The sequence below is a fragment of the Pantherophis guttatus genome, chromosome 10 (genome assembly GCF_059756535.1).
Source record: "Pantherophis guttatus breed Tessera chromosome 10, ASM5975653v1, whole genome shotgun sequence".
In the NCBI taxonomy this organism is placed as follows: domain Eukaryota; kingdom Metazoa; phylum Chordata; class Lepidosauria; order Squamata; family Colubridae; genus Pantherophis; species Pantherophis guttatus.
In genome coordinates this window covers 341,646-366,343 of record NC_142072.1, presented here as the reverse complement: position 1 = coordinate 366,343, position 24,698 = coordinate 341,646, and the positions used below count along the sequence as shown (strand labels likewise).

The following is a 24,698-nucleotide window of genomic DNA, read 5'->3' as shown; positions in this document are numbered from 1 at the left end:
AAACCGTTCATCCCTGAAAGGGTCCTGTTGCCCAGTGTAGCCCAAGGAAGCTTTTCTGGGCCCCTTTGAATAAGGCCAGAGAGGGGGCATAATGCCAGGACGCCTCCAGGTAACCATTACAGCTTATGGAGCTGTTGTGTGATGCAGGCAGGCCTGGGAATGCCAGGGCAACAACATTCTGAACCAGCTGAAGTGCCCTTCAAAACAGAAGACATTACAACTGTCTAAATGCAAGGTGATTGATGTATGAGTGACAGTCTGAAGGATCACCCGCTCCAGCAATGGGTGCATTCAGTGAATGGATGGCACAGCTGCCTCTCAAGAAGGAGCTGCCGGTCTATGAAGGTCCCCAGAGTGGGAAGTACCCAGTTCAGAACAAAAGTTGGTCCAACACCCACAGCTAATCATCTCCGAATTGAGCTCAAGTTCCCTCCCAGCCTCCAAGCCCTGGGACAAGACCTTGGTGGCAGCAGATATCCTGGCTCAAGAGGTACAATTGGGCAGCATCAATACCCCACCTCTGACAGAACTGGGTTTTGATCATCCATGCCTTCCAGGGTGCCCTGAAGCGGTAGCCGCCTCAACTTCCTTCTCCGGGAAAGGAGGAGTGGGGATGGGGATGGGGTGAGTTATTTTGGTCAGATCTGCAGGTAGAATGGCCCCCTTGAAAGCAACTCCTTCCTTCTAGGGACTGAGGAACGAGTCGGAGTTTCTTCTGAAGTCCAGTGGGCAAGGATGTCCTCCACAATTTCTCTCTGGCAGTGATCTGGCCTTGTGGGCTCCACCTGGCTTCCAGGTTCAATTCCTGGTTCCTTTGCCCTTTTGTGTTTTCACCAGCTGGTTTTCCCAGCATGTTTCCTCCTGACCCAATGCCCGCTGGGAGGGGAGTGCTTCCTTGCTGGCGAAGCAGAGCCCCTGCCCCAAGGTTAGAGAAGGAGGTACTTTCTGGGTCCTCCTTGAAGCCCCTTGGAAGCCTGGCTTGCCCTGCCTTCTGGTTTTCCTTGTAGAGGCGGCCCGGCTCCTCCCTGCCCAGCCCATTAGGCGCTGCCAGCTGGATTTCATCGAAGCCTCCTTTCCCGGAAAAGAAATCACCACGGGGGGTGGGATTTTTCCACTGCAAGGGTGTATGAAAGGGGAGAGTTGTTAACCGTTGCTCTCCTCTGTGCTCTGAGAACGGAGGGAGCCCTAGATCCCTGCCTGGGGGAGGGGAGCAATCTCCTCGACCCATAGATGCAGATCATAAGCGCCCCTGAGATCCCCGAAGTCCCACATCCTGCTCTCCTAGCCCGTCAGCAGCATCTTCCCCAGAGTGGAGACTCCGCTTGTAATACCCAGACTCCGGAGCGCTCCACCCACCCACCGACCCAGCACGTGCTCTGTGCCGGCCCCTTGAACACTCGGGAAGGCGCAGAGGGGGCTCCTGCACGCAGACTGATCCCCTTCCCTCGCCCCAGGACAACGGCGCCTCCCCGCTGCCTCTTCTCGGTAGCGCCGGCTGGCTTTTCCTCCCAGGCGGCAGGATGTCGGTCTATCAGCCGGCCTGGCTATTTCTTGGCTCTCGCAGTTAGATGAGGCAGCATCGTTGGTTCTCGCGGGAAGGAAGAGGAGCGGCAAGCATGTACAAAGTGCCGCCGGCTTCGGAAAGGCGCCGCTTTCTTTCAGGCAGGGAGGCGCCCTCCAACGCCCGGGCACCCACCGACAGCAGGAGCCGGGCCGGGCCGAGGAGCGAGGAGGGGGCGCGGTCTGTCTTGCATCCTCCGGGCCCGGGGCGTGGCCAGGCGGGCTGGAGTCTGTCCTCGGAGGGAGGGAGGGGGAGGCGCGTGCGTGCGGCGGCGGCGGCGGCGGCGGCAGAGACGAAGCGGGGTCCGCGGGCGGACGGAGCAGCAGGGGCGGCATCGGGCCCTTCCTCGCTCGCTCCCCTTGGATGCCGAGCCGGGAGGAGGATCGCCGCTACCACATCCAGGTGAGGACGCTGCCCGCTTGCGGGGACCGCCGGGGAAGGGTCTCTCTCCGCCTTGACGGCCCCCCGAGCCCCGTTCCCCGGCCGCATCCTGTCGGGCGCGAGGGCTCCGAGGCGCGCTTCTCACAGAGAGGAACCCCCGGCCCAGGAGCCCTCCCCGCCCTTCGCTGCCTTCCACAGAGAGCAACCCTTTCCGGGTTGCCCAAAGAGGGTCGCGGGGAGGGGGCAGGGATCGCATCCCGACGCCCCCGCGCCTCCGCCCAGGCGCGCCGGGAAGGACCGGCTTTCCATCCTTGCGAGGCGGGGGCGGCCTATCCGATCCGCCCCCCCCCCTCTCGCCCCGCCACACCTCAGGCTGGCCGGGAAGCTCCGGCACTGGCTGCCCCACCCAGCGCTCCGGTTCCGGCGCCCGCCATCCTTCTCCACCCGCACCCGAGGGGGTGCGATGGAGCAACCCCCAGACCCGGCACCTAACTTGCCAAACGGGCTTGCGGGAAACTTTTCGCCCTACCTTCCCTGCCCCCCTTTCTGAGAGGGGCTAGTGAGTTCCCCGCCCGGCTAGCGAGGTTTTGGGGGTGCAGCTTAGGATGCTGCTTTTGCTGCATTACTGGGAATTTCCAGGAACGGCGCTGTGTGTGTATGTGGAAGTTTGCAAGAAATTGGGGGGTGGGTCACAGAGGGCAAAGCCTGAAGATGAGGCTACCAAGCAAGGTCTCTTGAAGTGGGGAGAATCAGGGGAGGAGTCTTCGTTTTCTCTGTTCTGGATGGTTTATGGGAGATGGTTTCTCTCCCGAATTCTTTTGGAGGGGGGGGTGATTTCCTGTCTGAGCCAGTCCCTTGGACCTACTCAGAGAATGGGCTCCATGAATTATGCTGATCTGCACCCTTAATACATTCTGTGATGTGCTTCCCCACAACGACCCTTTTGGAGAGCAGCCTTGACACAGAGAGGCTGGGTGGGCTGCAGGTTTAGCCCCCACCTTCACTGGCCCCCCTATCTCCCAGAGTTTGCATGGTGTGGGCTACCTCCAGCCCCTCCACCTACCAAGCCCCAGTTCTAGGCAAAGGGGCCTGCTCAGCTCCAGGAAGAGAATGGCTCAAGTTTTCCTGGCTTGAGACAAGTCCCCACTTCTCCCTCCATCTCCTCTCCTGGGAAGCTGCTGCCTCCCACAGGACTCAGCCTGCGAACGCCCCATTTGCCTCCCCATGGCCTGGCTGCCTCAGCTATTTTAAGCTGCTTAGGAAGTCTGCCTGGTCTGCTTCCTTCCCTCCAGGAGACTCTTTTCCTGGGTGGGGCTGACAGAAAGCTCCGTCGCATGTTCAAACCAGGCTTGGGGGGGGTCTCCCTGGCGGGCTCACTTGTGGTCAGCCTTAGAAGAAATGAGGCTGCGTCAGGGACTGACCAACATCCGGGGTGCAGGATGAATGAGGGCCTTTTCAGGTGAACATTGGGGAACCCCATTTTGGAAAAAAGCCATGGAGAAAGCCAGGTAGCATAGCCCCCCCAACACCCATAATTTCCTGGGAAGGAGGAGGGTGAGTAGATCTAGAGTTCAGGAAGAGGGTCCCAGGCATTGGACGGGGCCACCACTCCAGAAAAACCCTCCCTGTACAAGAAAAGATTCCAGAGCGTTCTTGTGCTGGCCCCAGCAGGGAGATTTGTTCAGATTCCCTTCCCCAGCAAAGCTCTGGTGGTTCCGATGAAGGGCACCTCCCTCCCACGGGGGGCATCTCTTTGGGGGGTACACAGGCAGAGGAGTTGTTTCTCTGTCGTCATCCCCCAAAAGGTGCTGCTCCCATCATCTGTAGTGAGTGGAGGATGGGGAAAGCTGTTAGAGCTCCAGTTGGGTTGGGATCCATATAGCGGCCAGGGGTGAGGGTCATCCTTGGGGAAGAAATGCTGTCTGCACTCTGCCTATTGCTCAGAGGACACCTGCTCATTGCATATCCTCAGCCTCAGGACCTCCCTGGGCTAGCCCAGGCAGGGAGCTTCTGCACACTGGGATGCCGTCTCTGGGTCTTGGCCTGAGGAGGTGGCAGCCAGAGGGGCCGGCGGCATCTTTGGGATCCTTTTTCATTCCTGACACTGCAGACCCGCCAGGCGGGCTCTCTTGCCAGGAACAGTTTGGCCTGCAATTCCACCATGGAAAGGCCAGTGCATTGGCAGCCCACAGGAACGGGTCCACCTTGGGTCTTCCCAGTCCTCCTGGCATCTCTCGGGCCAAAGGGATGGGCTCCGGCTGGTCTGCCAGGTCCTTCCAGAGTTTTCCCAGAGGGAGCCCGGGTGACCCAAAAGCCTTCCCTGCTGGACAACCTTTTCCCAGCTGCAACTGAGTGAAATCCTGGGAGGGAGAGAAGAACGCTGACCAGGAGGCCTGAGTAGGCCAGGACAGGGCCGGCTGGAATGGGGGGGGGGAAGCCCACTATTTCTCTGGAAACCCCCATGCCCTATGTGGGAGACCTGTTGATCTAGGTCACACTTGCGCTCTCCACACTGCCAAAGTTATAACATGATGGGGGTGGGGTTCCAGAGCGAGCCCCAGACAAATGGGGGCGCCCACCCAGGATGGCCTGGAGAAGATTGCATCTTCCCTCGGCTCCTCTTGGGGAAAGCAGCAAGCAATGCTGTGGACTGGCTAAGAGACAAGGAGGCCGGGGGGGGGGGTGCGCCCACCTATTTTTAGTGTTCTCATAACACCCAAAAATGACATGCAGTTTCACACAGACAGCTCTGTGTGTAGCTGGGTAACTAAAGTCCAGCCATCCTGCCCTGTGCCACTACTGCCCTGAGCTGGGCACTACCCTGGGGTTTGCGAAAGGGCTGGAGGGGAGTGATGGAAAGGAGGGCCCGTCTCTCCTGGTGAGGCAGCTTCTGCACATGGACCCCAGCACAAGCAGGTTGGCTCACGGCCTGACAGCTGCACTTGCACACAAGGCCAAGCTCACCTTGTTTCTTTGGGGGGGGGTACTGTCTTGTGCAAGCACCCCCATTTAATCAGTGGGGTTCAATAGTTGACCAAACCTTAAAAACAGAATGACTCAGGAAGCAGGTTGTGCAAATGTAGTCAGCTTTGCATTCGGAGGTGCTGCGCCTGCCTCTCTCAGGGCCTGCCAGCCCCAGAGGGGAGGGAGAGGGAGGGTCTGACTGTTCTGAGGTGTCCACCCCCCCTTGCGCCTGGCCACCTTCTTCCCTGGCCCAGCCAGGAAGCACAACAGAAGCTATCAGGGGCCTGTTTTGATCAGAAGGTGCATAGAGCTTATCCAGCCCCACCCCATCCCACCCTCACATACAAACAGGCTGTTCTCTGGTGCAGGAGGCCATAAGCTCTCCTGGGTGAGGACAAGCAGCAGGCAGGCTGGGGAAAGGGCCCCTCCTGTTTCTCCCTCCTCGAGGCTTGGCCTGCTTTGCACGCTTTTCTGCACTGCTAAGATGAGCTGCCAAGGGCAGGATTGCCGAAGTTCCCTGACTCCGCTTCCTCCAAGAGATCCCCAGACTCCCTGGATCCTTCTGCCCTGGTCCTGATCACCAGGGAGAATCTCTCTCTCTTTTCTAGGCTGCTCCCTCTCCTGCCCTCCTTCGTTCGCCTGGGAATGAGTCCCATCTGCCCCCCATCAGGGCCTGCAAACCCTTCAGCCGCTTGGGTGTGCCAGGCCGCCAGTGGCCGGGGGGGGCATTCTGGTGGCAGCTGAGAAAACTCTCTTGGCCAAATGTTTGCCTAGCTCCGGTGCAGCTGGTGCGCTCGATGAGGAAGGGGGAGGAGGGCCGGGACACACACAGCTGTTGAGGGCTCCCCCAAGCCATTCAGGGGCAGCTGCTCGCCTGACGTGGGGGCCCCTCCATGTTGCCCTATTGTTCCCACCAGCTCCAGGCAGCTGTTGCGTGGAGAAGCTTGACTTTGTTAAAAGGCCATCTTTAAACAAGACCTCATCCCCCTCCCCACAGACACACATCCCCTAACCATGTCTACGTCTGGGCCCCTTTGTGTGTCTCCCCAGCGTTCCAGGGGCTTCGCTTTGTGGCCATTGTGTGGGGCACACGCTCTGCACAAAAGAGACCGGGCTTGGTCTGCACTGTGGGGCAGAGTCCCTTTAATGGACTGGACCATCTGTGAGCTGAGGGACGCCTGCTGGATTTCGGCAGAAACTTTCCTGTAGACTGGAAGAGTTTGCAAAGGTGAAACGAGGCCGTCCCCTCAGCCCTCGATTACATCTGCCCAGCCAGATTGGCTTTAAGCAGAGTCCAGGGCTCAAGGAAGCCGCACGAGGGGGGCTTTTCGCCCTTCACTGCAGGTTTTAAAGACAGCGACACTGGCAGGGAGCTGTGGGGGAACACAGGGGGGACAGAGGGGGACAGAGATGGGGTTCTACCTGCCCCCCAACATTGGGGTGCCAATGAAGCAGCATGCAAACTAAGGGGCCCCCTTCTGAAGGGGCCAGGATGCCGCCTCTGAGACCGGCCGCTGTTTCCAGGAGACAGGAGAAGGCGGCAGGGGACTGTTCAGCTCTTTGCATCTTTTGCATTATCAGAGCGTGACTGAGAGCCCACCCCACCCCCACCGCATGCAACGGCTCCAAAATGGAATGGGAGAAGACTCTCTGCCTCCCCCACACCTTATTTGATGGGGATGAGGTGTGGTGGTCCAAGCCAAGGCAAGTCTTTCTGGTGGGATCCAGAGATTGAAGTAGGGCTAAAGCAGGAGAAAATAGGGACAAAAAGGGCTGGGGGTTTACGACCCCCCCGCCCCCCGAATGGGCTGGGAGGTGACAGAGGAGAGATCTTGCAATGCCAGAAGCTTCCTTTGGTCCTGAGTTCCCAGGAGGCTGCAGCCCTCTGAGGAGCCTGAGAGGAAAAGGGGGAAAGTCTCCACTCAGCAGGTGAACTCTACTCCCACCTCACCTGGCAAGGGCTGGCTGGGCTGTGCCTCAGGAAGCCAAAGGAGCAGAGCCCAAGGTTAGGCTCTGCCCGTCCCTGGCAGGGGTGCATCCGTGGGGAGCCGATGCCCCGGGGCCCCTTTTCCTGGGAAGAGCATCTTCTATTAGGGCTTAAAGACATCCGGTGGGAGGCCCGGGGGAGGGGGCTGCCCAAGGACCTTAGCCACCAGCTCAGGGTGAACTTGGAGCATCTCCGCCCCTCCCCCCAGCCAAAGAATATGTCCCCATTTCTGACATCCTGATGAGGAAAGGCTGGCTTGGGGTTTCCTGGGCAGTCCAGGGTGATGCTGGTCAGAGGCCGACTGTCCTGGGTGCCGGAAGGAGAGTCTCACTGAAGCCTGGGCCTGCCTGCCAGGGCTCTGCGTGGCTCCTTCCCTGGAGGGCAGCTGGGCTCACCTGCCCTCTCCCACCTCAGGCCCGGCAGGGGTGAGCAATGAACAAACTGCGGCAGAGTCTCCGCCGCAAGAAACCATCCTACGTGCCCGAGGCCAGCCGCCCCCACCAGTGGCAGGCCGATGAAGAGGCGGTGCGTAAGGGGCGCTGCAGTTTCCCGGTGCGGGTGAGTAGCTGCCCCTTTCCTTCTTGGGCTGGCCCCAGCGCCTTTCCACAACCCTATTAAAGCCCTGGCAGTAGCTCCAACCCTTGTGGGAGGGCTGTGGGGGGTAGGGGGCCCCTTTATTTGTCTTGCAGCCCCAGGGCTCTGGTGATTGGGGTTGAGCTGGGTCCCCTCGATTTGTGCTTCGCCCACCAGTGCGGGTGGTCAGATTTGGGCATCCTGGGCAACTCCACGACGTGGCTCCTGCTGCTCTTTCACTTCCATGGCACAAAGATCAGGTCCTGTTTGCTGACTGCATCCCTTCCCTCCCTCCCTCTCTCCCTCCCTGCAGTACCTGGGCTACGTGGAAGTGGAGGAGTCCCGAGGGATGCAGGTGTGCGAAGAGGCAGTGAAGAAGCTGAAAGCGGTGAGGGTCCAGCTGGTGAGGAGGGGGCTGATGCCCAAGGAGAGCTCTGGCCAGACCGGAGGCTGCGCACACATTCCGGGCTCTGAGCAGTGGGAGTCCAGGGGGCTTAAGTCCAGTTTGCAGCTTTCTTCTTTGACTTTTTCTTAATTCGGCCTTTCCTAGTGGGGGGCCCAGATGGCCGCAGGGTCTTATTGGCCATACAGAATCATAGTTGATGCTGGACCCCCTCAGTGCCCAGTGGGACTTCCTGGCCGGATGTGGGGGGGTTGCGTCCAAAAACACCTCTTTGGTCCTTGGGTGACTCATCAGCAACTTTGCACAAAATATTGCCGGGATTTGTCTTCACTCCATCCGTGAAGCCAGTTACTCACCCAGGGATCTGAATTCCCACAACATGTTTGTTAAGGCTGACCTTTGGCAATCTCAGCATGTTGTGTAAGTGCAATGGTTAAGTGTGTCGTGCCATCGCAGTACACTACAAAACAAAGTTGCTCCTTCTAAAACTTTTTAAAATAATTATTGATGAGTTTTAAGGATTATCTTCAAATCACAAGACTCAAAAAGAGCAGGCAGAATTTATGCTTTACTCTGTGAAGCTGCCATTTGTATGAATTCCAGCAGAGGAAGCCGAGGCATTGATTAGTGAAAAATAATTTGATGTACGCAAGCTTTTATATAAAACCATTGTTTTGCAGAGGGGGTGGGCGGGCACCCTTTGGGTGGGGAGGGGCTGCACATCTCGGCCCCTGAATCTCCCAGAAGGCAAAGAGCGTTTTTCCCCTGGGGGGGAGGGATGGAAATGTTTCCACTGCAAACTGCAGTGTTTATAAATAATTTGCCAACAAAAATAGAGAGGCCTGACTAAGAAGGCCTTTTAGTCTTTTGAATAATTTAGCTAATTAATCCGAGGCACAGGTTGCAAGGGGCACTTTGATTGCTTGCTCTTCATCCAGGAGTCTCCTCTCTTCACTTCTACCATCACAAGACACTCCCACCCCCTGGCTTGGACTGGGGGAGCAAGTTTGCAGGCACAAGGCTTGGTGCGATTCATCCATGTGAAGTGAGAATTCCCTGACACAGACCCCATCCACCCAGGAACTGAACATTTGGGCATTTGGCACAAAATTCAGTGGCCCCCACCCCGGTGCCAAGGAAAGCAAAATGACCTGCAGGCTTCTCTTCTGCTCTCCCCCCCCCTCGCCCTCAGTGGGCCTGTTTCTGCCCAGAGGAGTTTGGAGAAGGAGAGCGCCTGGGGGCAAGAGGGCTTGGGAGGTGGGCCCAGGCCTGCCCTTAGTGGCCCCTGCTGATGTGGTCCTTCTCTGTGGCCTCCACAGAGCGGCCGCAAATCTGTGAAGTCCGTGCTGTGGGTTTCAGCTGATGGGCTGCGCGTGGTGGATGACAAGACCAAGGTAGGCATCTGGCAGTGGGGAAGGGCAGCGTGCCAGTCCGAGGGTGTCTCACCTTCTCAGTGCCCAGAAATTGCTGACCTTGACCACAGCTGGGCTCCAATTAAGTGGGAGGGGCATGGCAGGAGGCCATGCCCCCCTCCCCTCACTTCCTCCCCCCTTGAGCCAAAGCAAAGCAGTTGCTCATGGCAAGGTGGGAGTGGGGGGATGTCCTTCCTGATCTGGGTGCAAGCTACAATGATGAAAGTGTCCAGAGCATGTGCAGACTGCTCCCCCCACCCCAGGACCTGATCGTGGACCAGACCATCGAGAAGGTTTCCTTTTGTGCTCCGGATCGCAATTTTGACAAGGCCTTTTCCTACATTTGCCGGGATGGCACCACCCGGCGCTGGATCTGCCACGGCTTCCTGGCCCTGAAGGACTCGGTGAGTGCTGGGTTTCCTCCCTGCCACAAGGGCTGGACAGTCTGCTTCTCCTCCCGGCCCTCTGCCCCGGAGGAGAAGCTGCCCCTTGCCTAGTGGATGGCCAGGATGCCCTGCAAGCCCCTCGTGGATCTGAGAAGGTCTGGTGGATTGTAGGGCTCTTTCGAAACGCTGACTTGTCAGTCAACAAGGGAAACTGAGGCAGACTGGCCCATTCTGGAGTCACCCTTCTGTCCCTCTCTGGCTCTTTGGTCATCTTTCCAGACCCAGGAAGGGAAGGGCACACCCTGTTTGCCAGATCCTTCCCCACCCCCCATCAGAACCCCATGTTCACTCGTTTTGCCCCTCTATGCCAGGGGGAGCGCTTGAGCCACGCCGTAGGCTGCGCCTTTGCTGCCTGCCTGGAGCGCAAGCAGAAGCGTGAAAAAGAATGTGGGGTGACTGCCTCCTTCGATGCCAGCCGCACCAGCTTTGCCCGGGAGGGTTCCTTCCGACTACCTGGTCCCCCGGCCCCCACCTCCCGCCCCTCTGGAGCACGGCCCCCCCAGGATAAGAAAAAAGGTAGGGGGCACCGGGGCATTCGCGTGAGCTGGCATCCCGGGCTGCAAGCCTTGTGCTGGGGCTGCCCCATTGAAAGATATGGAAAGACCGCTGACTGTGGATGCCGGGTCTCTGTCTAGAGAGGTGGGGACTACTTCGGGGGGCGAGCCAGTCTGATTCTCCTTCTGCTCTACTGCTCCCCTCGGATGTCAGGCGAAGGGAGCTGCTCTCTTGTGTTCCCTGAACTCTACAATTGGGGTCTCTTTACTCTCCATGTGCCGGGAACAAGCCGGGATCAAACTGTATTTGTAAGGGTTGACATGATGACTTTCCAAGGAGGACAGAAGCCATTCCGAGAGACTCGGCACCCTGACCTCCCCCTGGGCCAAGCTTTGCTCCCCCGCGGGGGACAAGGAGGGGGGAGGGGCTTGACCGGCTGCTGGGGGCACTCCAATGTACAGCAGGGGCTTTGGGGGAGCAGCACCACAAGAGCCCCGGTTTGTTTCCTCTTTTGCAGTGGAAGCAGCTGCCACCCCCTCAGCCCCAATCCCAGCCCCTGCCCAACCCGGCAGCGCCTCCCCTCCTCAGGGGGCCACTTCCCCAGAGGAGAAGACAGAGGCAGGGGGGGCGCACGCCATCCCGCGCCGCCACGCCCCCCTGGAGCAGCTGGTGCGGCAAGGCTCCTTCCGAGGGTTCCCCACCCTGAGCCAGAACTCCCCCTTCAAGAGGCAGCTCTCCCTCCGCCTCAACGAGCTGCCCTCCACCCTGCAGCGCAAGGGCCATGCAGACAGCAGTGCAGGTGAGGCGGGCTGCCTGCCAGGGGCAGAGGCCATTTCCGGGGCCTGGCACTCGGTGCCAGGGAGGGAGGCAGGAGCTAGTGGCAGGAGGGAGGCCATAGGGGCTGTCCGGTCCAGGGGAGAAAGGGGCAGAAGGAAAACGGGGGGGGGAGGGAAACAGATGCCCCAAGCAACCAGCTGCATTGAAAGTGGGACTTCTCCCTCCCTCTCTTCTGCCTGTCTTAGAGGCGGAGGCAGCCTCCAGCAGGGACTCGGATGGCATCTCGGCTCTCTGCACTCAGATTGACACTTCGCTCGCCCAGCCAGCTGGAGAACCCCCTGCAACCCTCATGCCTGTGGAAGGGGGCAGCACAGGTACAGCCAGAAGGCCCACTTTCCCTGTGCTGGGGGTGGGTGGGTGAGTGGAACTTTGGAGGCCTGTTTGGGAAGGCCACTGCTTGACCTTTGTATTGCCCTCTTCTCAGGATCCCCTTCCTCATGGAACGACCCCCAGGCCAACTCCCTGTTCCAGCCAGGACACAAGAGGACCCCCTCGGAGGCAGAGCGCTGGCTGGAAGAGGTTGCCAAGGCTGCCAAGGCTCAACAGCACCAGCAGGTGCCCTTGGCCACCCCCCCGCTTCTGCCCAGCTTTCCTCTGAGCTATGAGGCAGCCCCCCTCCCCACAGGCATCTTTGCATCTCCCCACATGCCCCCCACCTATGTGCCTGTGGGCACTGCCTACGTGCCTGCATTGCCCTTCCCTGCCATCCCCAGTGTGCCCGTGGTGGGCATCACGCCCTCCCAAATGGTGACCAATGCCTTCTGCTCTGCCACACAGGGTCCTGTTACAAATTTGGGAGTCAAGGCCAGCCCCTTCCCTCAGGCCCTCCTGGACCCCCCTCGGCTCAAAGCCAATGGGACTGTCTGGCCCTCCGAGCAAAACCCCCCAGGGATTTCTGCCCCCCACCCCGAGCCCCCTGACCCCTTTGAAGCCCAGTGGGCTGCCCTAGAGTCCAAGGCTCCCACTGCTGCCTCCAACCCCTTTTCTGGTGACCGGCAGAAAACCTTTGAAATAGAATTGTGATCCCGATTTTTAAGGTTCCCCCTTAGCACCCCATCTTGCTAGGCCAGCTTGTCTAAATCTTCGGGTGGGGAGAGCTGGCTGGGAGCAGCACTTCAAAAAGCAGCCAGTGGGGACCGGGAGAGCTGCCCCCAAGAGATGTGGGGAGCCACGCAGGAGCTGCTGAAAAACCAGTTCCTCTCCCGCCCAGGCCGAGAACGGGTGGCCAGTTGGAAACCAGGGTAAGCAAGAGGCCTTCCAGGCCTGCCACAACCTCCAGAGAGCAGGGGACAGATGGGGGGGGGGCTCTGCTCTCTACCCCCTCCTTTGTGCAGAAGCAGCACCAGAGTGTCTCCGTCTTTGTCAGTAACAGCGTCCATTTTTCTTTGGGGTGCCCCACTCTGTGCATGGCAGGCCCCTCCTCCCTGGGCAGCTGTCCTCTCCTCTTCCCAAAAGGGGGGGACATATTTGTGGAGCTGCTGGGGAGGCTCTGGGTGCCTCTACTCCCCCCCCCAAAGCTGCCTGTGGTTTGGCCTGAAGCTACGAAGGAGGCTCCTTTCTCTCCAGAGGCGGAGGGACCCTTCATCAGGCTTAGGTTGTGATATGTGGTGCACGTGGGGGACCACAAACAGGATTAGAGTTAGGGTACTACAAACCCTCCCCCAGGAGCAAGAGATTGGATTAATGGGAGATCCATGATCTTTTTGTTCCTGGAGAGGGGGGGCAAAGGGAGGAACTGGCTTTCCTCTCCAAAACTTAATGGGGGGGGCTTGGTGGAATGGTTATTGCAGAAGAGGTGCCCCCCTCCTCTCAGTTTTGGCTTGGATGGAGAAAAATTCTTCAGGTTAATCTTGTTTTTACATATTCCCAATGTTGGGTCTGGCAGGGTACTAGTGCTCAAATCGCAGCAGGAGTGGGGGGGGACAGGACATTCCCGTACATTTCAGGGTGATGCCTGGCCTTGAGAGGCTCCCCTGGCTTCACCTCAGTAATCCAAGCATGGGGAGTGGGAGGTGGGGAAGAATCCCTCCGAGATGTAAAGGCTTGGGAAGAATTTATTTCCTGGAGGACCTCAGGGTCACTGTTCAGGAACAATAAGGCTGAGCGTTTTCCCACAAGGCAGCCCAGGGGTGATCTTGAAGGGGCAGCTGAAGGAGAACTTGGGGGAGGGTGTTCCTTTTCCAGTGGGACAGCCAGCTTCAGGCAGGCTCTTGAAAGCAGCTGCCTGGCTCAAAGGCAGCAGCCCCTCCCACAAGGCTCCTTGGCCTCCTCAGCCCCCCCCCTCCAAAAGCAGAATTGCCCTTGCTTCTCCCCCACCCCCTCACCTTGGGCGAGCAGAGAAGACAGAAGTTGAGGAACAAGGCCTCTCCTGACCAGGCTGCCTGGAGAGTTCCAAAAATGTCGGGGGTGGGGGTGTTATTTTTTATCTTATTTTGAAGCTTTTTGTATTAAAGAATCCCACCTATTTGTATTATATAATAAATAACAGAGCCAGTAATATAATATCCCAGTGCAAAGCTTGTATCTCTTATGGAGGGGGGGGGTTGGAGGGGGCAGAGGTGGGACACCGGGAGCCTCTCAGCACAAGAAACCGATGTGGGGAGGGGCTTCTTGGCTTGGAGCCTTTTGCAGCCTCTGCAGTCCTGTCTGGTGAACCAGGAAGGTCAAGCGGTGGTGCCTGCAGACCACACACCCGGGGTTTTGGTGCCGCCATGACCAATTTTCTGGATTGGTGTGCCAGGACATTCTGCTGCCAACTGAGGGTGGCGGCTGGAGTTGCTGCTGCCAATGGTGCCCACAAACGTGGATGGGAGTCTTATCGCACACCCAGCCTGGTATTGGTTTCTCAGGCCTGGCCCCTTCTCCACTTTAGCAACGTGTTACGACCCTCCCGCAGGGCCAGGCGCAACACAGCCGGCGGGGGGCGTCGCCTCTGAACCCGGAGTTTTAGCGCAAATCGAACTCGAGGCAGGCTGGCTGCGGGCGGCAAGGCTTCAAGGCAACGGCCCCGGGACCTCGCTAGGCCGCCTTAAGGGCGCCCCGAGCGCAGAAATCCCGTTTCTCCGCTGAGCGCCGCGGACGAAGGAAGAGCGAAACCGCCAAGCGGAGGAGCGGCCAGGCAGGAGGCGCCCCTTCCGGCGCGAGGCAGCCGGGCGGCCGAAGGGCTCTCGGGAGGCGAGGCGCGCCAGTCGCCTTTTGCACAGAGATGCCGGCGGGCGCAGACCTCCGCCTCTCACCGTGCGGGTGTCTGCCCCGCCCCCCAAAACCTGCAGGGCTCTTGTACGAACCTCGCGAGGGGAGGGACCGGCAGCCGCCGGGAAGGAGGACGCTTATGCCCAGCGTGGCGGGCGGGGGGTCGCCGTCCCTCAGCCGGCGGCATTCCTTGAAGGAGTCGGAGGGCGGATTCCTGCTGGTGCCAGGAAGCGGGGCTGCCGGCCAGGCCTTCGCCCGGAAAGCAGGAGGCGGCTTCCCGGTGGCCAAGGCTCTTCTCTGCGCCCACGCAAACGGCGAAGCGGCAGGAGGGGCGCTGCTCTGCCCACCGGCTTGGCCTCGGGGACTAGCGACCGGCGGGGGGGGGAGGAGGCTTTGCCCCGGCCCCAACCCTCACCGCGGCTAAGGGCCAAAAGAGGAGTGGTTGAAGTAGCCCCCCCTCCCCGGCAGGTCCTTCGAGGGCGTTTGCGGCTCAGTTGAGTAGAATGCCCCCTCCCCTCCCCCCCCCCGGTTCTTCGGCAGGACCAAAAGGGGCCTGAGGAAATGGGGTGGAGGTCGCCGAGCGGGGCAGAAACTGCGGGGCTGCTCGACCTGGAGCGGAAAAGCTCTGCGGCCCCGCTGCCCCTTGACCCCAGATATTTCATTCCTGGAAGCGCTCTGCACATGCTCGGGAGCACCCTATCGGTTCCGTAGCCAGGGACGGTGACTTAGTTTAACTCCTGTAGCCTGCGCCGATTCGACATCCCCGGATTGCGGCCTTGGCGGTCTCTGCTCCGCGCCGAGAGCCCCGCCCGCCCGAGCCGAAGCCGCGCTGCAACCGGCAAGGAAGGGCGGCTTCTTGCAGCAATGCCATTTACAGTGAGATTAATCCCTCTCCCATTTTTTTAATATCTCCTCCCTCCCTCCCTCCCTGTGGAGGTGGGTCTCCCAACTGTCAAACGCATGGCCTTGTGGGAGTTGAAGTCCTCTTGTGACAGTTGCCTGCTTCCCACCCCCAGCGGGTAAAGCGCTTGCAAAGGAAGGAGGGGAAAAATATTAATGCCAAAAAAGTGTCTGCGTGTGTATGTGGAGGAGAGAAGTCCTCTGTAAGACCGAGACTACATTCCCCATGGTGCACCGGGCTCAAAGGAGCTGGACTGTGATTGGCCCCCCTTGCTGCAAGCTGCTCGAGAATGAATAAAATTGTACAGTATATTCCGATGTGAGAGGTAAAGGGGGGGGGGGGCTGGGAAAAAGAAAAAGAAAGAGAGAAAAGAAAGGGGGATCCGTGGCTTCTCCCACCAGCCCAGCCAGGCTGGGTGAGGCATTTTCTCCCGTATCAAAATGGCCACAGCTGTGCACAAGTCTATCAAATGGTGAGTGCCCCACATCTGGGGGGTGGCACGATTCCCCGGCAGGCACGAGGGGCAAGGATGCAAAATGGGGGGAGGGAGAGGACTGGAGTCTCCCTTCCCTCCCCTCGCGCGGCGGGGGCTCAGCCGTTCCGGCAGCTGTTCTTGGCGAAAGGAGGAGGAGGAGGGAGGGGGCAGATGGGGGGGCGAGAGGCTCGGTCTGCCTGGTTGCTGGCAGTACAGATGGGCACGGGGAGGGCACTTGGGGCTGGGAGGCATCTGAGAGAGGCCCCCGCGGGGATGTGACTGCGCGTTCGGCGGATCGGCACCAGCGTGGGCTGGTCTCGGCGTCCTTCCCGGTGTCCCGCGTGGAGGTCTGTAGGCACGCGTGTTGTATGAGGGCCAGCGGTACAGGTGTGCCCGAGGAAACAGGTGCCGGGGGTCTCCCCAACAGGACGCGACGGCGAACCCAAGCAGCAGGCGGCCCGGCTGCCGGGGTGGGGTCCGCTACTGCTCTTTCCCCCATTGTTCGGTGCCGGAGTTGCTCAGCCTCCCCGTGGGAGGAACTGAAGGCATCCCGCACCCCCGGTCACTCCTGGGCCGGGCTAACAGATGGGCAGAGGCCCGCTTGATGTCATGCCCCAGCCGGTGCCTTCGAGCCGAGACGCTGCCTGGCCAGGAACAAAGTGCCCGGATCCCTTCTGGGGTGGGGTCTCTCGGGTTGGTTTCCCAGGGGAGGGGACTCTTCCAGGGGCAAATGGTCTCCTCCTCACCCTTTGGGTCCCGGGCCAGCCGTGGCCATCGCCTCTTCCACTTTGGGACCAGCTCTGTTTTCCCTGGACGGTGGGAGGGAACACGGGGGTCCCATGCCCTGCCACCTCTAGGGGCGCGGGCTCTCTCCACGCTGCAGCGGGCGGTAGCCTTCCCCAGCCCCTGCGGGGAATCCCTGGACCCGCTTTCTCGGCTCCCGGCAGCTTCTGACCCGAGGGCTGCTGTGTGAGCCGCGCCGGGCGGCCGAGGCGTGCTGGCTAAGGGCCGGGCCTTCTCTTGCAGCCTGGGCGAGGATTTCTACCGAGAAGCCATCGAGCACTGCCGTAGTTACAACGCCCGCCTGTGCGCCGAGCGCAGCATGCGCCTGCCGTTCCTGGACTCGCAGACAGGGGTCGCTCAGAACAACTGTTACATCTGGATGGAGAAGACCCACCGGGGCCCAGGTGCGGACATGCCCGCTGGGCACTGTACGTAATGCTGACCCTCCCCCAGGGGCCACAAGAGCCGAGTGCCTAGCTGGGGGGAGGAGAGAGAAGCACAAATTGACTTCATGAGGACTAGGAGCCTGAAACTGATGTGCAGAGAGGCCCGTAGGTGGGCATCAGTTCTCCTTCCTAAGTTCCGTGGGCATCAGGATGGGCTGAGTTCAATGGTGGAATAAGAGCAGAGAGAAATGCAGCCTGCCTTTAAAGGACTCCCCTCATGCCAAACACCATGCCAGGAGGCATGGCAATCTATTTGCCCTTCAGCTTCCCCCCAGATGCCATGAGGCTGCTCCACTTCAGGGGCCTGGCAGAGTTGAAACTCCTCTGCCAACCTTCAGATGCCAGGGGAGGGAGGCTTGCCCTCCCTACTTTCCTGCCAAGTTCAGGAAAGATTGTGGGCGTCTCTCCTGCAGGCCTGGCACCCGGTCAGATCTATACCTACCCAGCTCGCTGCTGGCGGAAGAGACGGCGGTTGAACATCCTGGAGGACCCACGGCTGCGGCCCTGTGAGTTCAAGATTGGTAAGGAGCTGGGGGGCTGGGGGGGCGGAGAGTGTTGCCCTGGGCGGGTGCCGTATCTCGAGCAGGCCTTCTCTGCAGCTGCCTGGCAAATAATGGCTGCTGGGATTCTGAAGCCTTCAGAGTGGTGAAAGATGCCAATTGCCAACCAAGTAAAACAGACCCGATTCGGGTTATGGCTAAACGGGAACTCTGGAAAGATCAGATCAGAACTTGGCTTTGAATCATGGTTTATGAAAAGACACATCAAGTGCTTGCCAGGTAAGTGGGCAGCCTTGCTTAGAAGCGGCGGGCAGATTATTTAGTTATTAAACAAATTTACGGAGCTGCCCATTCCTCAGAAGGAGCACTGGTCACCAAACAAAATTAAAGCAGCTGCCAGTGAGGAGACCATTGAAAACAGTTCCCTTCCTGACAACTTTAACTCTTTCCTGCCTGTGGAATTGCTGCCTGCAGTCTCTGGCCTCCCATCTTGCACAGGTTGAGGTGATCCTCAGAGTTTGCAAAGCCCTGGACTAGCCATGGGCAGGGGATTCCAGCTTGCCAGGGATGGGGGCAGGGCAAAACTGCTTTTCCCCCTCAGGTCAAGCCCTTGGGGATAACTGTGTGTGAGGAGGAGGAGGAGGATGCCCTTACCTTGGAAGAGGAAGGGGCCAGAAGCAGGAGGCCTGGGGAGCGGGAGTGAGCAGGAGCTTGTGCTATTCTGGAGGTTCTGGGTGCGAATTATGCCAGGTGTTACTCTGGGATGAAGCATCTCCCTGGCAGGAAGCAGCAGCTGGGGCCAGTGGAGGGGAGGGAGGTGGTAGTGCCACAAGGAAGACCAGAGGAGGGGCTCCTTCTGTCTGACCCATCCTCCGCTTTTCCCCCCAGATTGTGAGCCTCCCCTGAAGAAGGAGGCCTCTCTCCCAGAAGGGCCCGTCCTGGAGGCCCTGCTCTGTGCCGAGACGGGAGATAAGAAGCCGGAGCTGAAGGAGGAAGAGCTGATCTTAGACTGCCCGGTGAGGGCCGGGATCCCCACCCCCCAGGCCCTCAGGAGTCCTCCGGGAGTAGGGCGGTATAGAAATTTGATAAATAAATAAAGGATGAGGGAAGAATCTGGGCGGTCTCCTTGCTGTCCCACCCCCCCAGCTTCCTGGTTTGAGTGTCTGCAGGCCCTTCAGCTGAGCCTCCCCCGGGGCCTGGGGGGAGCACCCTGTGATGCACCCCCTCCCCTTTCTCACAGAAGGCTCCTCTTGGCGAATTCCTGCATGATTTGGACCCAGAAGATCTGGAGGAGGACGTCCCCCGGCGGAAGAACAAAGCCAAGAGCAAGGTGAGGCCGGCCTCCACTGGGCAGCAGGGCGGGTGAGGTAGTGGGGATGTCTGGGGCACCTTTGGCTGACAAGAAAAATACGTCAGGCGTAATAAGCCTGAGCCTTGCCCCCCACATGCTTCAGAGCCATTAAATTTGCTTTGACCAGCTCATGAAACCCAATATGTTTTCTACATCTTAGAAAATATGATCTTCACCAATGAGAAAGCTGGAGAGAAAAAGATTGCTTGCTTTCCGACTATTTTCAGGCAGGGTCGAAAGAGAGACCCCCGTCCACCAGTCGCAGCTGTTTGCTGGGATAATTGGCAGAAACTCCAGCAACAGATGCAGTCTAGCTCCAGGCTTTCCAATCAGGAGGCAGTGGGCTTCCTCAGGCCACCTCACTGGCTGCTTGGGGAGGGCCCACCTGACCGAAAGGGGCTACCTCAGTCCAAGGCCTTCCGCCACAGCTGCCTTTGGGGCTCCTGGAGCCTGGGGGTGTCCTTAGCTGCTAGCCTGGGCAAGGGGGGAGGGCCCCCACCAGAGGGGCTCCTGGCTAGCAGTCGCCTTGGAGGCCTCTGCCAACCAGGGCAGCCCCTGAGTTCCTTCCTCCTCACAGCAGGTGGCACATCAGATGGCAGCCCCCCACCCAGGCAAGGAGCCTCTAGCCAAAAAGCAGGGAGGGTGACAGCACAGCTGAAGGTGGGGTGAGGGACCCCCCCAAAAAACTCAGAGATGCTTGTGCAGGGAGGGTCTACCATGTGTCTCGTCTTTCCCCACAGACCACCCACCAGTGCTCATGAGGCAACTCTAGAAAGTTGCCTCCATTTAAGAGTCCTGGGAGTGTCTCACTGCCTTTCTTCCCCACGCAGGCCTACGGGATCGGAGGGCTGCGGAAGAGGCCAGAGGCGGCCCTGATGGAGGACCGGGACAAGCCCTACGTGTGTGACAGTGAGTGCGGCTTCCTTCTGGGAGGGTTGGGTGTGATTTCTGGGCTGAGGCTGGGGGGGGTGTATTATGTGGGGCCTGTCCCACCAGGCTGACTTCTGTCATGAGCCCCCATGGCCACCCGATATCCCTGATTATAGGCTGTGGGGGGAGGAAGGGGGAGCGGGCTCAGGGCGGCCAGGAGAATGACCCCGTAGGGCCTTCTGGGGGCACCCTTGGCAGCTTCCCAAAACCACCTAGGAGAGAGGAGAAGCCTGCAGTTTCCAGGATGGCAGAGAAGCTGGGCTACTTGGGATGCCTCCTCAGCAATTTGCTGGCCTTTTCAGTCTGCGGGAAACGCTACAAGAACCGTCCTGGGCTCAGCTACCACTACACGCACACACACTTGGCGGAAGAGGAAGGCGAGGAGGGCCCGGAGCGGCACACCCTGCCCTTCCACCGCAAGAACAACCACAAACGTGAGTGTCCCATCCCGTCCCCCCCCCTCCGCTGCCCTTTGTGCCAGGGTTGCAGCCTGCCTGTAGCCCCTTGAGTGGGGGAGCCAGCCTGGGGTGCATGCTAAGGCAAGGCCAGGATGCAGCTTCCCAAGTTGGGTTTAAAGGATGGGAGAGTCTCCCAGGGAGCCCCCAGAGGGACAGCAGCACAACTCTTGGGGAAGGGGCCGCAATCTGCAGCCCCCACCTTGCACAGGAAAGCTCTCAGCTCCAGGGCCTGCCAGAGTTCCCAGCCGCCCAGGAAAGCCCCTGGCCCAATCTCCATCCCTGCTGCCCTTCTCTCCTTGCCTTGAAGGGTGTGGAGGTCCCAGCCTCCTTTGCTGGATGTTTCACAGGCCTTCCTGTGGGGGAAACGCCCTAGACGCCACCCCACCCACGAAGGAAAACATCCTACACCCCAGTGGAGCTGCAATTGCTGTCTTTTGTGAAAGTGCAGCAACTGGAGGTGTTGGACTGCGGTGGGGGGGGGTCTAGGTTCCAAAGTTGGCACATTTCAGACAGGCAGCCACTTCACCCTCCCAGAAAGTCCCCCCTCCCTGCTCATCCGCCACTGAGGGACGGCTCCGCTCCGAGAACCTCCCACCCTGATGCAGTTGCCATGGAAACACGGTGGGCGAACTTGGCAGGTGGAAGATTTCCAGCTTGGGTTTATCCAAGAGTGGGGGGACGGGTCTGGGGGAGACTGAGGCTGGTTGGGAATGGGAGCTGGAAAGGCAAGGGGGTGGGGGGGAAGCATTCAAGGTTGCACACATATGCACGTGGAAACCTCTGCCTCCCCAGGAAAGCTTGGGGGCTGAGTGTGCAAAGAGATGCCTGCACAGCTTCGGAACAGAGCTCAGGCTTCTCCGCTTGTCTGTCTGTCTGTGTGTGCGCGTATGGATGAATTTCAGGGAAGGGAGAGGCCAGATGGGGTGGAAGAGCCTTCCTCTGAGAAGGCTGCAAAAATGGGACCCCCGTTCCTTTTGGGGAGGAGGGGGAGGGGGAAAAGGCTCTGCAAGTGGGTGCCCCGGATGAAGCCCTCTCCTGATCCCTTCCCCAGACCTGAGGGGAGGGGGAGGGGGAAGAGGAGGGGGAGGGAAAGAGACCTCCCCCTCCCTAACAAAGACATCCCCTCCCCAGTCTTGGTGGTTGCCATGGAGATACCAGCGCCGTCGCTGGAGCAGTCTGCACAAAGCAGCCCGAAGGTTGGGAGAAGGGGCTGTTTGGAGCCGCCGTCCCTTGAGAAAAGGGGCCGGGGGGGCCTGCTGCCTCCCCCCCGCCTCGGCCGAGACCTGCCTTTCTCTCTCCCAGCGCCGGTCGCGGAGTCGGTCGCTCGCACCGCCTGGGCTGCTTTTCGCCCGAAAGCTACCTCCCGCCCCACGCCTCACGGCCCCCCGTTTTCCCCCAAAGCAGCTCGGCCGCTCTTTCGGGAGATCCGCTTCCTTGCTCGTTCACCTGCTCGTTCTGACAGGCCAGAGGTCCGGAGAAAGCAAACGCCCCTCCCAGGCTTGGTTCCCCGATTCAAATCAAATATATTCCTTTCTTTTTTCTTTTTTCTTTTCTATGCTTATTTCCCTCTTTTCCATTTCTTCTTGCCATTTCTGGCTTTCTCTAGAGTTTTACAAAGAACTGAACTGGGTCCCAGAGAACCAGCGCAGGCACACAGGTAAATCCCACAACAGTGCTGAGAGGTTGGAGGCGTGGGAACGTGGGGTCTGCCTGGGACCCCCGTGCGGCCTCCCCTCCCCTGTCCCTCAGGAGCTTCTCCAGAGTCGTGGGGAGGGTGAGAGGAAGCGCGCTCCCACCTGTCTGTCCTGCGCCCAAAGTCTCCGTTTGGGATCAGCCTCCCAACTATTCCGGGATCCTCCGAAAAGCGGCAGGGAAGGGGAGAGAGCGGAAGACCACGGAAGGGCAGCATTTTCTCAGCCACGCAGGCGGCTTCCGTGAGGCAGTTGCGCGATTGCCATGTTTTGCGATGTGCCCACCTACCAATGCAGGCTGCCCGAGGAGTGCCTGGGTGGCAGCTGCTGGCAGAAACCTGAGCTGGGCGCGGAGGGGGATGTCTGCTCCCTTTGGGTCTCTACAATGCACAGCCAGGTGCTTGCTAAGCACCCGGGCGCAGGAGGCCGGAGCGAGCGTCTTCCAGCCCCGGGAGAGCCGTTTGGGAGTGAGCGAGTGAGCGAGCAAGCGCGCTTGTGGCCGGCTGGATGTGGCGACCCCCCTCGGCGGGGTGTGTGTGTGTGTGAAGACAGAGGGGCGTGTGGGTCCACGCCTGATTTCGACCTCTCCTTGCTGTTTTGCAGCTAAGAAAGCTCCGGATGGGACAGTCATACCAAATGGTTATTGTGATTTCTGTCTAGGCGGCTCCAAGAAGACTGGCTGCCCGGAGGACTTAATCTCCTGTGCTGATTGTGGACGCTCAGGTGAGCCGGCTCAGCTTCTGGCCAAATGGCACCTGTGGGCATGATGCAGCAAAGGAGTTCGGGGTCTCCTGGGGACCCATGAGCCCAAAACTTTGCTCCCCCTTTTTTGAGGGAGGGAATAGGGTGGCAGTTGGGAATTTGGTGGCTACACACAGCACAACAAATGGGGATTGCTAAAGCCCTGCTAGGGCTGGCATGTTTGTGGCTTGGCATGTTGAATATGCCCAACACTTTTATTGGGTACATGATCGGATGTATTTTCTGAAGCCTCCTTGCCACCGGTCAATAACCAAGTGATGCCCAACCAGCAGAGTCCTTTTTGCCCAGAGGCACCACTTGAACATGAGGGGGGGCAGCAGGGATGGGTTCTACTTACCTTTACTACCGGTTCACAACGGGGCCGCGCGCGCATGCGAGCGCTCTTCTGCGCATGCACAGAAGCGTTCTGATGACAGTGGGCAGAGCCTCCCGCCAGTTTTACTACCGGTTCTATAGAGGGGGGGGAGCATCCCTGGTCCCTGCAGGTGCCTTAAGGTCTTCTGCTGGTGGGGTGTGGAAAAAGCCGTAGGGCCTGGCTTGTTAGGACGGCTGGAGTTGGGGTTTTGTGTGTGCGACGGTCCTTCCCCAAAGCTCTTCCAGCTTCCCCTGCTGGACGGCTGGCCCTTGGAGGCCATTCCGGATGGGAGCCCAGCCTCGCAGGTCGTTGCGGAGGCAGCTGCCCACCTCAGAGGCTGCTGGTTCTTCCCCCCCCCCCCAGGGCACCCGTCGTGCCTGCAGTTCACGGTGAACATGACGGCCGCTGTGCGGACCTATCGCTGGCAATGCATCGAGTGCAAAAGCTGCAGCCTCTGTGGCACTTCAGAAAATGACGTACGTGAGCTGCTGCTGGACAGCAATCGTGGCTTCTCCGTTCCCCCTGCAGGGTTGCCTGGAGTTGCCCGCTGTGGCCTGCAGAAAGCGTGGCACTTTCCTAGGCCGATGGCAGGCTGTCAGGGCGGCCATGGGGGGGAGGGTTGCTTCCCCTGCCCCTTGAAGCAGGATCCCAGATGGATGAGCCTCTCAGTGGCGGCCCCTTCTTCCCCACCAGGACCAGTTGCTCTTCTGCGATGACTGTGACCGCGGCTATCACATGTACTGCCTGAGTCCACCGATGGCTGAACCCCCTGAAGGTAAGAGACCCCCAGCCAGCTGGGGAGGGCAGGGAGGGGACTCCCTCTGCTGAGAAGGCCAGGATGTGATCCCCGGCTGCTTTGGCTTGCAGGGAGCTGGAGCTGCCATCTGTGCCTGAGGCAGCTGAAAGAGAAAGCCTCTGCCTACATCACCCTGACCTAGGCTGCAGCCTCAAGGCCCCCCTGCCAGCCTCAAGGCCCTCCAGGGGGCCTGGAATTGTACTGCAGGCCATGCCCGGGAGCAGTGCAGGACCTTCACTCATCACTAAGAGGAACATCGAGGTCTGGCATCCAAAATGTTGATGAGGCTCCTGTAGTGGGGACTGGCACTTGCCACCTCCTGGCTCCACCTAGGCCACCCCAATGGGGCCAGTCCACACAAAGCCATACGCCGGGGGGGGGGACAGAGACCAGCCCCTCTGCCCTGGTGGGAGTGGGGGGGAAGCTCCATCCCTCCAGACTGATGCATGTGATGAAATTGTTTGCCTTTGCTTGCAAGTCCAGAGGCTGGCTACCTGGAGGGGAGGGGGGGCATCCTGGCTGTGGACCCCCTTCCTGCCCATGGGAGCAATGTGCAAGGCCTTTGACAAGAGTTGGGACCAGCCGGCAGGACGGGGGTTGGGCTGGGGGAGGGAGAGCCAAGAGCAATGGGGGGTGGTAACCACTAAGCTGTTGCAAGGCTGAGGGGGGGGGTCTCTTTATGATTTTAAAGGTGGGGGGAGAAGAAAGTTTTAAAAGGGCAGCCTTGAAATAGGGTGGGTGGGCTACTCCAGGGACAGAAACGCCTGGGAGCAGCCAGAGGCCTGTGGGGGCCTTGCCCTGCCAACCTCTTGTGTAGCTGTGTTGTTCCGTTGCCTGCAACTTTTGTGTGCTTGGATTGTTACGTACATTAAATGTGGTCAGAATCGCTGCCTTTGCCTCTCTCTGCCCCACTTGCGACAATGGGAGGGCAAATACTGGCCGGGGGTGGCTATCGGAATGGTAGCCCCTTTCCAGCCTCGGTCAGGGTCCTCCAGGCAC

The 24,698-nt window shown here is 59.7% G+C and overlaps 2 protein-coding genes across 31 annotated transcripts; both read left to right on the top strand.

Annotated features, from left to right (window-relative positions):
- The first annotated feature begins 1,679 nt into the window (after positions 1–1,679).
- NUMBL (NUMB like endocytic adaptor protein) lies at positions 1,680–13,561 on the top strand. Of its 6 annotated transcripts, XM_087876175.1 has the most exons (11): positions 1,812–1,963; positions 5,957–6,134; positions 6,488–6,610; positions 7,308–7,451; positions 7,780–7,854; positions 9,189–9,263; positions 9,545–9,685; positions 10,039–10,243; positions 10,740–11,021; positions 11,245–11,373; positions 11,484–13,561. In XM_087876175.1, the coding sequence occupies exons 4-11, from the start codon at positions 7,326–7,328 to the stop codon at positions 12,080–12,082; spliced, it is 1,632 nt and encodes a 543-aa protein (XP_087732301.1). In that variant the 5' UTR covers positions 1,812–1,963; positions 5,957–6,134; positions 6,488–6,610; positions 7,308–7,325; the 3' UTR covers positions 12,083–13,561. The 6 variants fall into 6 exon arrangements, with proteins under 6 accessions (XP_087732302.1, XP_034294188.2, XP_087732304.1 ...); XM_087876176.1 differs by lacking the exon at positions 5,957–6,134 and having other exon boundaries at positions 1,680–1,963; XM_034438297.3 differs by lacking the exons at positions 5,957–6,134; positions 6,488–6,610 and having other exon boundaries at positions 1,797–1,963.
- Positions 13,562–14,395: 834 nt separating this feature from the next.
- On the top strand, positions 14,396–24,587 carry DPF1 (double PHD fingers 1). Of its 25 annotated transcripts, none has more exons than XM_087876196.1 (12): positions 14,396–15,127; positions 16,654–16,814; positions 17,270–17,377; positions 18,245–18,372; positions 18,597–18,686; positions 19,538–19,616; positions 19,940–20,071; positions 21,702–21,752; positions 22,447–22,509; positions 23,267–23,379; positions 23,597–23,678; positions 23,771–24,587. In XM_087876196.1, exons 2-12 carry the CDS (start codon positions 16,730–16,732, stop codon positions 23,839–23,841), a joined length of 1,002 nt encoding a protein of 333 aa, XP_087732322.1. In that variant the 5' UTR covers positions 14,396–15,127; positions 16,654–16,729; the 3' UTR covers positions 23,842–24,587. The 25 variants fall into 25 exon arrangements, 24 of the variants coding, with proteins under 24 accessions (XP_087732322.1, XP_087732319.1, XP_087732320.1 ...); XM_087876193.1 differs by having other exon boundaries at positions 14,405–15,127; positions 22,390–22,509; XM_087876194.1 differs by having other exon boundaries at positions 14,923–15,127; positions 17,270–17,362; positions 22,390–22,509.
- Positions 24,588–24,698: the final 111 nt, after the last annotated feature.

Bases quoted from the DNA above. Each gene is read 5' to 3' on its own strand.
- NUMBL (XM_087876176.1), top strand. From the start codon at position 7,326: ATGAACAAACTGCGGCAGAGTCTCCGCCGCAAGAAACCATCCTACGTG. The intron at 7,855-9,188 runs GTGAGGGTCCAG...TGGCCTCCACAG, and splicing joins CAGTGAAGAAGCTGAAAGCG to AGCGGCCGCAAATCTGTGAA. The intron at 11,022-11,244 runs GTGAGGCGGGCT...TGCCTGTCTTAG, and splicing joins CCATGCAGACAGCAGTGCAG to AGGCGGAGGCAGCCTCCAGC.
- DPF1 (XM_034438320.2), top strand. From the start codon at position 15,593: ATGGCCACAGCTGTGCACAAGTCTATCAAATG. The intron at 16,839-17,269 runs GTACGTAATGCT...TCTCTCCTGCAG, and splicing joins GGACATGCCCGCTGGGCACT to GCCTGGCACCCGGTCAGATC. The intron at 23,380-23,596 runs GTACGTGAGCTG...CTTCCCCACCAG, and splicing joins GTGGCACTTCAGAAAATGAC to GACCAGTTGCTCTTCTGCGA.